We start from the raw sequence: 13,045 nt of genomic DNA, 5'->3' as shown, positions 1-13,045 counted from the left end.
ACGAGTGCTGTACATAATCAAATAAAGTATGCAACTGGAAGTGAGAGTGAAAATTCCGATAATTGCAATTAGGTCAGCCTCGTTTTGACTTATCTATTATTGCTCATATTCCTATTTGTATTTCTGTGGAAGGGTGTTCCGAATTTCTGGTTAAAATGTGGCAAATTCCGACCTTTCTAGCGCTTTATTGCGCGGTTCTTGTGATACATAAAGGTATGTTGTAATCAAAAGTGTTGTCAATCCTCGCCAAATCAGTGAGAGATTCCCGAAACGAATTAAAACTGATTCTCAAGGTTGACCCAGTTTTCCTGATTCATATAATTTTCTGTGTAGGCTACTTTCTTTCTACATAGCTCTGATTTCTTCTGATCCAACCAAAGCTCCAACCTAAAGTAGGCCTATTGTTATTGATAAATGGCTAGGCCAGAGGATGGAACTAGGAGGTAGGGGATCAACAACAACAACCAACTTGCGGCGGAAGGGCACAATCTGACAAAGACGTCAGTGGCAGTGAAGATGAGATTTATTACTATCAGACGAATTCGAAAAATAGGCCCACATTTACATTATAGGCCTACAAAACATTTAAAAATCATAAAGACCATTAACCTGTGAAAAAATGTTCTCATAGTCATACATAAATAACATGCAATTTTAAATTTAGTCAGGTGCTCAAATACCCCGTGGGATAGCCCCTGACCACGAGTCTTGTATTGTCTCTCAGAGACATTATTTTAGATTAAGTGCCCTAAATTGCAGGCTGTAAAATTGGAAGGGGTGCCACTTCAAGAATCAGGCCGGTTTCAGTGAATCTGCCTGGAAATCTCTTGCGTAACCAAAATTGTAGGTGAAAAAGGGTTCACAATAACCCCATTTTACCTTACAACATTTGAAAAAATCATACCTAACCTTATACGGTATACATCAATGATGTCATCATCATGACATTAGAATACACATCAATCAGCACTTGACGAGGACTGAACACAGTGATGTCGTCTATTTCTATCTGTGCTCACCACCCCCATTCAAATCCCCCAGTTTAGGCCATACCCTTCTTAATAAAGAAATTCTTGTCTCCAGGTAAACATTCAATCTAATGTACAGTGCCTGATATGGACACAAGGTCCCGCATTGCCTTGATACTATACGAGGTCAATTTCCAACAAGCCTAATGTCCAGGCCATGAAGTGAATTTCGACCATGCAAAGCAATGTACATTTCAATACACTTCCACCTGGAACCAAGAATTTGTTTATAAACAAGGGTAGGGCCTAAACTGGGGGATTGTCATAGTCGGTAATGATGTCAATATTGTAGTCTATTGTCTTATTTCATGGATATATGCTTGCATGAAATACATGTTACAATATGTTGGTCAGGAAGTCACTCTACGCAGACCATGACGGTTGTTCTCAGGATGGTGATGACCTTATAAATGACCTGTTGTCACCATGTTGTATAAACTTTTGCATAATCAGAGCCAAGAAAATCTCCTCTCATAAAATATTCAATGAAATGGGCAGTCATCAACCACCAAGGTCATTGCAGGACCACTCTGAAGTTGGCTAAAGTACCTGCTTCTTGTTCCTTATTTGTTATTCCCCTTTCTCGGGTAAATTACTTATTCCTGATTTTCAATCAAAGTCAGTACATGTTAAGTAATTCAATGGTGATGATATTGGTAAGGGCTAAAAGCAGTTATTAATTGTCTAATAAACGGGCTATGCTACCCGGACCATGATCGACCGAGGATCGAGAATTCATAGAACTGGGAATAAAGAATATAATAAAGAAATAAGTAGCCACTTTCAACTTGGTCAATGGCAATGCAGACGTACATTTAGGGATGTGACCACATCGTCACCTTATTCTTGTTTCTTTCATACACAAAGAAGATGGAAATCACAATAACTTATAAGCCAAGAGTTGCTTTCAGTAGTCCATGTCCTTTTGAGCCACTCTGGATGCTGATTTGGCATCTCTTCAATGTTTTTGTTGAATATAATTTTGAATTTCATTGATGTCGTCAACAGGACATGAAGAAACTTGTGACTGATCCAAAAATGAAGCAATTTTCATTTGTGGAACAATGAGTCCCCAAGTTCTTAGATTGTATCGTAGGTCATTTCCTGTCATGCTTTACATAATATACAGTAGAACCTCTCTTAGCGGACACCTCTCTATTAAGGACAATCTCTCCATTAAGGACACTAGTTTCGTTCCCAAAGTGGTAGTTTCCATTCAATTTGACCTCTCTGATCAGGACCCTCTCTATTAAGGACAGCACTTGTCAGTCCTGAGAGAATTCTTGATAGAGCGGTTCTACTATACTTTCATAATCATATACACACATAATTTCAGAACATTCTACATGCATGTCAATGAATGATGAGTAATGTATTAAAAGATAGGAAAAGGATAATTTAATTTTAATTTTTACATACATACATGTATAGTACAACCTCTCTATTTTGGACACCCATGGGACTGGGCATTGGTGTCTGTAATAGAGAGGGCCTGTCCCTCGGTTACATTTATGCCAAGATCTTCCAATAGGTGGAGTCCTGTGTACATGTATGTCAAGGGGTTACAGGAAAATTCGTCCCCGGAAAATTCGCCCCCGGAAAATTCGTCCCCGCAAATTCGTCCCCGGATAATTCGTCCCCAAAGAAAATTCGTCCCTGGAAAATTCGTCCCCGAGGATAGTTCGTCCCCGGAAAATTTGTCCCCGAGGATAATTCGTCCCTGGAAAGTTCGTCCCCGAGGATAATTCGTCCCGAGAAAATTTTACAAAGTTGAAAGTTTCTGACTTTACTTTCCAAGACTCTTATCTGAAGTCTTGTCGAATGGACTGTAGTAATAACTACTACTTTCGATTTTTCTCATTCAGTGTAACATCTCTCTTTACTACCCTACTAGCTAGTTACCTACCCCACTATTTTCATAGGTAGAGGTAGGCAGGCGAAATATTTTATTGAAGAATTTAGAGTTTTTCTTTCATTCTGACCAGTAAAAATACTTATTTGTAAAAAAATAAATTATTTCGCCTGCCTACCTCTACCTACTATGAAAAGAGTGGAGTAGGTAACTAGCTAGTAGGGTAGTAACTAGAGATATAACACTGAATGTGAAAAGTCGAAAGTAGTAAGTAGCAGTTACTACTAGAAAGTAATGTCAGAAACTTTCAACTTTTGTTTAATTTTCCGGGTACGTTTTATCCTCGGGCACGAATTTCCCAGGGACGAATTATCCTAGGGGACATATTTTCCGGGGACAAATATTCTGGGGACGAATTATCCTCGGGGACGAATTATCCGGGGACGAATTTTCCTAGGGTACAAATTTTCCGGGACGAGTTTTCCGGGGACGAATTTTCCTAGAGCCATGTCAAGGAGAGATGATCATTAATCCATCATGCATATTCCATCTTTGAGGGGGCGTTTTGATTATGTAAATCAGTTTAGTTTAATGTTTTGATATATATAAATTTGATATAAACTTAAGAATAACAATACATTGTACCATATAAATTCCAGATTGCTATGTATAAGACCTTATAGTGACAATTCAACTGGTGGCAGTTTGAATTTGTCAAGTTTTCTATTAAATACATGTTGTCCTTCACTAATACTTGGACGGAGTGTCAGAACAATTTCTTTGATAATGCATTATACTAATTATTCAGATCTTTGCTTTGAAAATAAAAACTGAAAATCTCTTGAAACTACTTTTTTTGTGGCATTTGGTAGATGATATACTATTTGTTGTATTTTAGTAAATAAATTTCATCATTTCTTATTCCTTGATTTGTAAAATTGCTCATACTTCGATAAGACCCTTTCCCAGATCATAGTGTTAACGCAAAATTTATTGGTTTATAATTCTAGGTGAAGCCTTATATTGCTACCAGTGTGACAGTTCCCAGGCAGGATGCGGTGAATCCCTCGACATCAGACTGCAGCGTTGGACGGAGTGCGAGGCTGCGGCCGATCAGATGTGCGTCAGAGTGACAACAAAAGTAGGAAGTAAGTATGATAAAATCGCAAAATCACCTATCTGTGATTTTTCCTAGTTTCATTTATCATATAATACAAATGATTGTCAATAGCTTGTCTTTTATTTCATTGCCTGGAATAAAAAAGAGAAAGGAATGATTATTTGCTGAACGCCATCCCATGATCATGACGTCATAGTTCTCTTGGCTTAAAGGGGGACTATAGGCAGGAGCAGAGGGGCTAATTTGGCCATCTTCAGGTGGCTAATATACACAGTAAGGGCCCTGGGTCATTTCAGATTCAGCACTAAATATATTCCTCGTACAAGCATGAATCATTTCGACGTACTGTGAGATGTGAGAGACCCCTATTGGTGACTTTCCGTATCTTTATCTTGCCTGCCTAGCTCTTGCCTATATTGTCCCTTTAAAGGCACAGCTTTGTGGTCAGGGTGATGTCCTTTGGCCAGTCTTCCTCTCTACTCCTCGTAAGGGACCAGATCTAAAGCCACAGAGCCCCAGAACTTTGTGGTCAGGGTGGTGTCCTTTGGCCAGTCTTCCTCTCTATTCCTCGTAAGGGACCAGATCTAAAGCCACAGAGCCCCAGAACTTTGTGGTCAGGGTGGTGTCCTTTGGCCAGTCTTCCTCTCTATTCCTCGTAAGGGACCAGATCTAAAGCCACAGAGCCCCAGAACTTTGTGGTCAGGGTGGTGTCCTTTGGCCAGTCTTCCTCTCTATTCCTCGTAAGGGAGCAGGTCTGAAGCCACAGAGCCCCAGAGCTATGTGGTCAGGGTGGTGTCCTTTGGCCAGTCTTCCTCTCTGTTCTTCATTAGGGAGCAGGTCTGAAGCCACAGAGCCCCAGAGCTATGTGGTCAGGGTGGTGTCCTTTGGCCAGTCTTCCTCTCTATTCTTCATTAGGGAGCAGGTCTGACGCCACAGAGCCCCAGAGCTGTGTGGACAGGGTGGTCTCCTTTGGCCAGTATTCCTCTCTAGTTTTCATTTTCAATATGTGATTTTTTTTGTCTCTTCGTTTTCAGCTCAGATGAAAATAACACGGGGGTGTATGACCACGCTGTTGCAGAGTACTGAGTACAGATTGGATATGCCTATCCTGAGGAGACAAAATTATTGCGATCCTGGCAAAAATACAAAATATGGTGAGTTAGACATTCAGACTTGGAGGAGGTGAATTCAAATTCAAAACTTGGCAGTCTTGAGAAAAGAAGCCTTGTCCGAGTTTGCAAGAGGGCCCAGGTTCAAATCAGACGATGGGGGAAGGCCTACTCGTGTTTGTATGAAGATTGCAACAGGGCCCGGCCCCTGGTTTTATATTCTATGCTTGTAAGATATGCGTTGTTGTTTTTATCACTATAAAGTCCAACTAGACCCAGTTCCATAGCAGTAACTGTAGTCTGCATGGTACGAACAAAAATATGTAAGCAAGCCTTATAATGTTATATACTCTAAAACCTTGAGTACGAGGAATGAGGCTCTGCCCCCAATCATTACAATGATTTCAATGGAGATGGGCCAATAAGTCAGGTATTATATGATTCTTTTATCAATGACATGGGCCAATGGAGTCGCATGTGTTATAATCTTGCTCTGATCTTGGCAAACGAAATTAACATCACTGGTTATAGTTTGCCCATTTCTTCTAATAAAAGAGATCCTATTGTGTCGTTTCTTTAGAATTGATATTGAGGTTTTAGAATCCCTCCTCTTTTGTACTGATTGGGGGTGAAGTCTCTTCCCGGTATTCAAGGTTTTAGAGGATATCTTTGGTACAACTAATTGGACCTCCCCTGCCCCTGCTTGTTAAAATTGAAACTAAAAGTCTGCAGATTATAATCTGAGCAGCAAATGGTTCATCAGGCTGAAGCTTAATCTGTATTAACTAGCATTTAAGTGACTAGGAATATCACTTCCCCTGGGTAGGATGCGGGTCGGTCGTAGCTAAACTTCCCAGCAAGCCTATTACCATATTCCTGGCTTGAGGGAAGGAATGTAGGGTGAGGTGTCTCGCTCGAGGACTTCTTCCTCCGCGTTCGGAATTCTTGAGATGGACTCGGGGCCATGGGATTGGGAGATGAACAAGCAGTGATCCTTTTAAGAGTTTAATACACAACCTCCTGATTATGAGCCCAGTGTCCTAACCACTACGTCACTTCCTATAGAAATGCAGACAAAAGAAAAAAAAATTAAAAAATTAATGTGGTTTAAATTTTTTTTCCCCTCCTTTTAGCACAGCAAGAGAGTGATGGACGCGGGGACTTGGTGTCCCCAGACCACTATCGTCTCTACTGCTTCTGCAACGATTGGAGTGGTTGTAACGGGGCCAGTGGGGTGCGCACGTCAACGATAACCGCGCTCCTCTTAGCGGCCCTGGTGACAGCTCTAGTGCGATTTCTTCACTGACGACATTGGCGATAAGAGACGAAAAGTTTTAGGAATATTTTTGTAAATTTTCAACATTTCTTTAAATTTCCTGCCTTGAATGAATTATGCAGTTTGAATTTTTATCGAACGAATCACGGAAGTTGTCCATATCTAATGACGTGGGACTCACGTTTTGTTTTTACCACTTTCCACTTTATGACGGGAATGTAACAAAATCTGTATTATCTATTTGATTTGAATCAGGGCAGCAGGGCTTTCCAACTTCTTCTCAGAGCAGGTTGTCGCTGAAGGTCTCTGATGTAGAAATAATGCCACGGCGACCCGAACTCACTTTGGGATTGATTGAATGCATTATTTAGCCCTAATAAGAAAGAATTTGAAGCTGAAATAGACTACTCATTTGCCATGTGTTTGGTGGTTAAAATGTGACTGGGGAGTCAAAAAAACCTCAAAAATTTGAAAAAAATAACTTTTTTGCAACAGGCTGCTGGCCCCTGGGGTAACCTGTTGGTTTTCTGGTGCCCCCTGGTTCAGCAAGACGCCCCAACGATCAGCTTATAGTAGTTGGAAAGCCCTGCCATGGTTCTGTGTGGTGAACATTATAAATGTAAACTCAACCGAAAGCATCAAAGTGCTCCAGAACTTGTCGTTCCATGTAATGTATTCCTTCCAGATGTTTATATTTGTTAAATGTTTTGCTGGGGTGTATAAAGAATAGGCCATGTTAGCTGAGCTCTATATTACTCATACTGGGTAAAATGTTTAAAAATAATTCGTGTTTTGAGGATTGGTGGCTGGCCTGAAAGTTACGTCAATGATGATACCTGACCAGGTCGTTGTAGTAGCTTATCACTTTATCGATGAGAATCATCCGGATATATCCGGATTTCTTGAATTGGGATCAAAAGATTTATTCTCTCCGCCCATAATTAAGTATGTGCTTGTGCTTTCAGACTTATCAGTTTATTGAACAAACTGTTTCCAACCCAGTCTTATCACACTACACACAGATCTTTAAATCTGGAGCAAGTCTCTGAAAGTGTTTCCATCCAGTAAAAAAGGGCTCTCAATTAGGCATGAAACACGCCATTTAACGAGGTGCATGGCGGTCAGTGTTCCCCCCCAAATTGCTTTGTTTTGACCCTCCTGAATCATGGTCGGAGGTTACAATGGCCAAATCTACTCCGGAACACCTTTAATTGACATCAGACATAAAGTTAGTATCACAATTATGCAAAAAAAAGATCGATTTTGTGGTGCAAAAGGCCAATAGACCAATGTTTGGCGCAATTATGATGAAATCATAGTAAAAAAAACCCAAATTGAGGAAAGCTGGTTGTGTTCCAAATGATGTAATTGAGTGGCATGTGTGAATGGGTTGGCACTTCAGCTTGAAAATAGTTCTCATATCCCGTCCTACTGAGGTTGAAAGAGTACCTCTAGAATATATTTACGCTTCTATAATCGATGCAGATTTTTAATCGTGTTCCTCGCTGTAGTTTAGTGAACATATCATACAAATGTGTGATTAAAGGGGTACGCCGTTTGTAATAACTGGTGGTCCAGGAAAATAGAAATGCAGTTATACACAATGCCGTAGTGCAGTTATTATGCATGCAAATTCATTGAAACTTGGTATTCATAGTATTTGTATATCTGTCTGCACAATGGTAACGCTGAAATTTATATTCATTCAGATCATTTTGACGCATTTGACACTTGTCAAATGCAACGAAATCGTTTATTTTTTACAATCAGCGTAGACCTTGAATGTTATACTGTGTAAATAGTTGTAAATCTGTGTCTTTATATCTGAAAATTACATGTATGATCATGATCATGTAGGTTAGTTGGGATCCTTTGATGTGTGAATATCACAACTTGGACTTCTTTGAAGCTTAGGAAGTTCATGCTTATTAGATGAAGGAATCAGAAGGCCCTCCATGCTTTTAGAGCTCTGTTTTCGACTTGGGCCAACCTACACTCTTGTTTACTCTCTTTAAGATATCAGTCTCCAGTTGTGATGCCACCACATTTTCAATTCAAGCGAACTTGGCAAAAATGTGACCCGCCATGGCAAAATGAGTCGCATGTCGCTCCGAGCTTGACAGGTTGAGACGGACTGGTTGTTCATTTCACTATTGTCTGTCTTTTGTGAAATCTGTGTATATCTATTTCTTTTATTATGTCCAGGTGTCATTTTAGGCGCATCTTCTGTGCGTCATGGGACTCATTTTGCCGTGGTGGGTCACAAATGATCACAGGGTTAGCAAGATCCAATGTGTACTGAGTTCTGCCCTGGTTGGCTACAGAACCTGTGTTATATTCAGGAACACTGAAAGTACAGTAGAACCTCTCCATTAAGGACACCCAAGGGACTGACAACTGCTGTTTTTAATCGAGAGGTGTCCTGATTAGAGAGGTGGCATTGAATGGAAACAACCCATTTGGGACCAAAACTAGTGTTCTTTGTAGAGATGTTGTCCTTAATAGAGTGGTTGTCCTTAATAGAGAGGTTGTCCTTAATAGAGAGGTTGTCCTTAATAGAGAGGTGTTCGCTGTACATGTGGTACCCGTTAAAAGCTAAGTTTTTAAAAATCTTTTATATTTCACGAAATAGACTTTGATGATCCCTGTACTCAAGTTGTCAGGGTTTGTTGACAGTCATGATGTTGCCTATTTCAATACTGTGCTGATGTATTTAAAGCAAACTGGAACCGCCGAGCGATTTATTCAACTTTTCGACTTTCACCGCCCGAGAAAGTCAAACTTCCAACTTCCTATTCGAGTTCAGATTTGTAGCTCCGCCCCCAGTGCCCGAGCATGCGCAGTTCAATTTGTTATTATTGAGAATCATGTGAGAATCACGTGAGTCATGCGATCTTTCATTCATGAATTTTCGTAGTAAATTCCATAGTAGTGACGTCACTGAATGATTGACAGCTAGGCGCCATGTTTCATTCATGCCTCGTTCTGATCACCCGATACGCGGGAAATGAAAACGAGGTCATACGAACTGGCTTGGCGGTTCCAGTTCGCTTTAAGCCAACCTAGAGACTTATATGTAACAGACATGCTTCAGCACACTTAATTACGTCGACACAGTTTCTTCATGAACAGAAGTATATTAATTAAATTTGTTCATGTACAGATGAAAAATTATATTTATGTATACGGCTGCTTTTATGTATATTAATACTGATTTATATGCATTTTAGGTACAATGCACATGTATATATTTCATATATTGCGCAGTGATTCATAGTTTATTTAGAAATTGCTTGAGGTAGTGGGACCAATCAAAATAATAGTGGCTTCAAGTATTATGAGAGTGTGGAGAAATTAAGAGGGTTGCTTTAAAAGTCATTCTATATAATTACAGTAGAACCTCTCCAGTAGGGACATCATGGGACTGAGCATCGCTGTCCTGTATAGAGAGGTGTCCTAATTACAGATGTAATTTTGAATGAAGTGACCAATTTGGGACCAAAATCAGTGTCCTCATTGGAGAGGGTGTCTTACTTACAGAGGTGTCTGCTTAAAGAGGTTCTACTGTACTCCTAAATCACTCCTTTTCTATTTGAACTCTGTAATCCGGACACCTCTCAACTTTCAGCCCCAAGGGTGTCCTTATTAAAGAGGTTTTGCCGTAATTCGAATTCCTACTGTGTTTGAGTAAGTGCCTCAATCAGTGCAACACTCTTGCAAGGTCCTTTTTGTTAAGATGCTAATTGCGTACTCTAATTTTCTGATAATTAGCACAAAAATGTTGTTGCTGGTTATTAGGAGGCCACTTTCATCATTGTTAGTGCCATAGAATACGTTGTAAAAACTTAATATATATCCAACTGATTGTGCCTATGGTTTGTATTTTTCAGCATTATGTCCTTGAAACAAAGAATTGTATAGGACTTGTGATTGATTTAACTCTTTACACTGTGCATACTTTTTAAGGGGTGTACCGCTCGTAATTTCGGTGGTCCAGGAAAATAGAAATGCATTCATACACAATGCCACAGTGCATTTGTTATGCATACGAATGTGCTGAAAATGGTTATTTTAGTATAAGCACATGTATCTATCTCAATAACGGCAGTACTGACATTTTTATTTAGTACGTATTTTAAGCACAATTTGAAATTTTTAAATTCAATTACAAATTACAAATACTTACGAATGGCGTAGGCCTTTAACCCTTTTGTTGGCATCTTTTTGCCAATAGGAAAAAGTAAAATTTAAAAAAACGGTTTTGAACCCTTAAAAATTGCACCGGAGAGCGGTCCTAAATATGGAGACAAACAGTAGAACCTCTCTATTAAGGACACCCTCGGGACTGACAAGTGCTGACTTCAGTAGAGAGGTGTCCCGATTAGAGAGGTCTAATTTAATGGAAACAACCAATTTGGGACCCAAACTAGTGTCCTTAATAGAGAGGTTGTCCTTAGCAGAGTGGTGTCCGCTAAGGGAGGTTCTACTGTATATCCTACTGGAGTTTGTTCAAGTGACAATTTGCAAACGGCACTATTTGTAGGTTCCGAGATTAAAAAATCATGAGTTTTGCCTTCGCATGTGGCGCTTTTGAAATAAATTCATTGCATGCTTATTCATTACATCCTTCTTTGGTCATTCCAGTACATATATGTGATTTTATTTTCTAACATTCCAAAAAAAATTGTGTCAAAAATTTACTCCGTGTATTATGATTATGATAATATGAATGAATACCTCAGGTAAACGGAATATGTAAAACAAAAATATTGTGAAAAAGTATTTTTTTTACATGATCTGTCAGTTCATCATCTCAGATTTCCCACTTGATGTCCCAGCGCCCTCTTTGGAAATTTATTAATAAAGGAGCTGGCGGAATCCCATACCTGTTGATGTGCGCTGTCAACCATGAAATGTTCGTGACGCCAAAATTGGCCGAATTTGCTCATTTTCAGTTGGCGATAGACCAAATATACAGTAGAACCTCTCTAGTAAGGACACCATACGGACTGACAAGTGCTGTCCTTGATAGAGAGGTGCCCTGATTAGAGAGGTCAAATTGAATGAAAACGACCACTTTGGGAGCAAAAGTAATCTCCTTAATAGAGAGGTTGTCCTTAATAGAGAGGTTGTCCTACAGTGGAACCTCCCTTAGCGGACACCTCTATATTAAGGACAACCTCTCTATAAAGGACACTAGTTTTGGTCCCAAATGGGTTGTTTACATTCAATGTCACCTCTCTAATCAGGACACCTCTTGATTAAGGACAGCAGTTGTCAGTCCCTTGGGTGTCCTTAATAGAGAGATTCTACTGTATATGGTTTGCTGCCAAAATTTAATGGTCAATGCATTTGAAATGCCATTTTAATTTATGCCCTTTAAGTCTCACTTCTGATGGTGCATCTGCAAAATGGAACAAATAAACTGTTGAAAAAAATGTTCTGGTTGAATCGACCCACCTATTGTAAATAGTAATCTTCTTTTGTGGAGGGTTAAAGTCCTTTAAAAGTGTCATCGAATGACCGAGCTACATTTTCTGTAGCCTCTGAATTTTTCCTCCGTGTAAGTCATTCATCAGTGGTGTACGTTAAGTAACCATTGTCCAAAGACAACTTTTTCACCATTACAAATTTTTTTCTCAGGTTTTTTGCTCTGGGCACTCTGTCAGATCCCTGAAAAATTAGTAGTGTCGAATACCTGTTGAACATTAAAATTTCATTATTTCAGAGAGAAAAAATGATAAACCTCTTGAATCCCAAAACTTGAAAATCCCGGGATCCCATGGTGGTCACGTGGTTGCGAAATTGGGTCTGACTTTCACGATGTATAGCGCCCGCATACAACCGCCAAGGTCCGGTACCGAGGCGCCATCTACCCAGGCATGCACTGGCTAACCCTACTGTACATCAAACACGCTAAAACAAGCAATAAACTAGCGTCCCAGCTCAAGGGAAGAAAAATATCACTGAGACCGACCCGTCGGTCGTTGGGAAAAAACGTTATTTCAAAATGACCGACTGGTCGGTCACCGGGATTCAAGAGGTTAACTCTGTGAAAGATCTGAGGAAAGAATGGTAAACACCTGACAATTTCCTCTCAAGTCCTGGCTTGATCAGTGTCAAATCCCAACTCTAGGAAACAATCCAAAGTGTCAACAAGGTTGAGACTGCCTGAGTCGGGGGGGTACAGGGTTTCCATTGATCGTTGCATAAATTGAGAGTGCCATTTTAAAGGACAAGCCATCTTCTAAATTAACCGGCGACTAAGTTAGATTTTCTGTGACGCCCTGTAGAGTTGTCCATGCGAACCACACTTAAGTTATTGTTATCATACATATCAGCATTCCATGTAATGCGCTACATGTATATTGATTGCCCTCTTTTCACGATAGTATGGTACGATAAAATGTATCTATGTATAAACTAGACAATAAACTTGACATGCATTTGTAAAACATTTGTTTGCATTGCTTGATAACTGGCATATTATTTGCCGTTGCCCTGGAGATACCTGATATCAGTTTCGTGTGTTAATTGTCATTTTCCCCCAACCTTCGTCTCATTTCCAGTTTGTGGACATCAAAAGTGATTTTCACACAGCCAGTATAACGCCCCCCCCCCCCCCATTTCGCACACCTCGGTCAGTAATAAAGCCATTGA

At 39.9% G+C, this 13,045-nt stretch overlaps 1 protein-coding gene across 2 annotated transcripts; it reads left to right on the top strand.

The window, feature by feature from the left end:
* Window positions 1–96: 96 nt before the first annotated feature.
* On the top strand, window positions 97–11,514 carry LOC135492491 (UPAR/Ly6 domain-containing protein crim-like). Of its 2 annotated transcripts, XR_010448082.1 has the most exons (5): window positions 97–213; window positions 3,891–4,028; window positions 5,035–5,154; window positions 6,243–8,948; window positions 11,496–11,514. XR_010448082.1 is itself a non-coding variant. In XM_064778999.1 (4 exons), exons 1-4 carry the CDS (start codon window positions 156–158, stop codon window positions 6,413–6,415), a joined length of 489 nt encoding a protein of 162 aa, XP_064635069.1. In that variant the 5' UTR covers window positions 97–155; the 3' UTR covers window positions 6,416–11,489. The 2 variants fall into 2 exon arrangements, 1 of the variants encoding a protein (XP_064635069.1); XM_064778999.1 differs by lacking the exon at window positions 11,496–11,514 and having other exon boundaries at window positions 6,243–11,489.
* The last annotated feature ends 1,531 nt before the right edge of the window (window positions 11,515–13,045 follow it).

This window comes from Lineus longissimus, chromosome 8 (assembly GCF_910592395.1).
Source record: "Lineus longissimus chromosome 8, tnLinLong1.2, whole genome shotgun sequence".
Classification (NCBI taxonomy): domain Eukaryota; kingdom Metazoa; phylum Nemertea; class Pilidiophora; order Heteronemertea; family Lineidae; genus Lineus; species Lineus longissimus.
Note: the sequence above shows the minus strand (reverse complement) of the source record. Positions and strands in the feature narration are given on the sequence as shown.

Coding starts and splice junctions, on each gene's coding strand:
- LOC135492491 (XM_064778999.1), top strand. CDS start 156: ATGTGGCAAATTCCGACCTTTCTAGCGCTTTATTGCGCGGTTCTTGTG. Junction 214..3,890: donor GGTTCTTGTGATACATAAAG/GTATGTTGTAAT, acceptor TTATAATTCTAG/GTGAAGCCTTATATTGCTAC. Junction 4,029..5,034: donor AGTGACAACAAAAGTAGGAA/GTAAGTATGATA, acceptor CTTCGTTTTCAG/CTCAGATGAAAATAACACGG.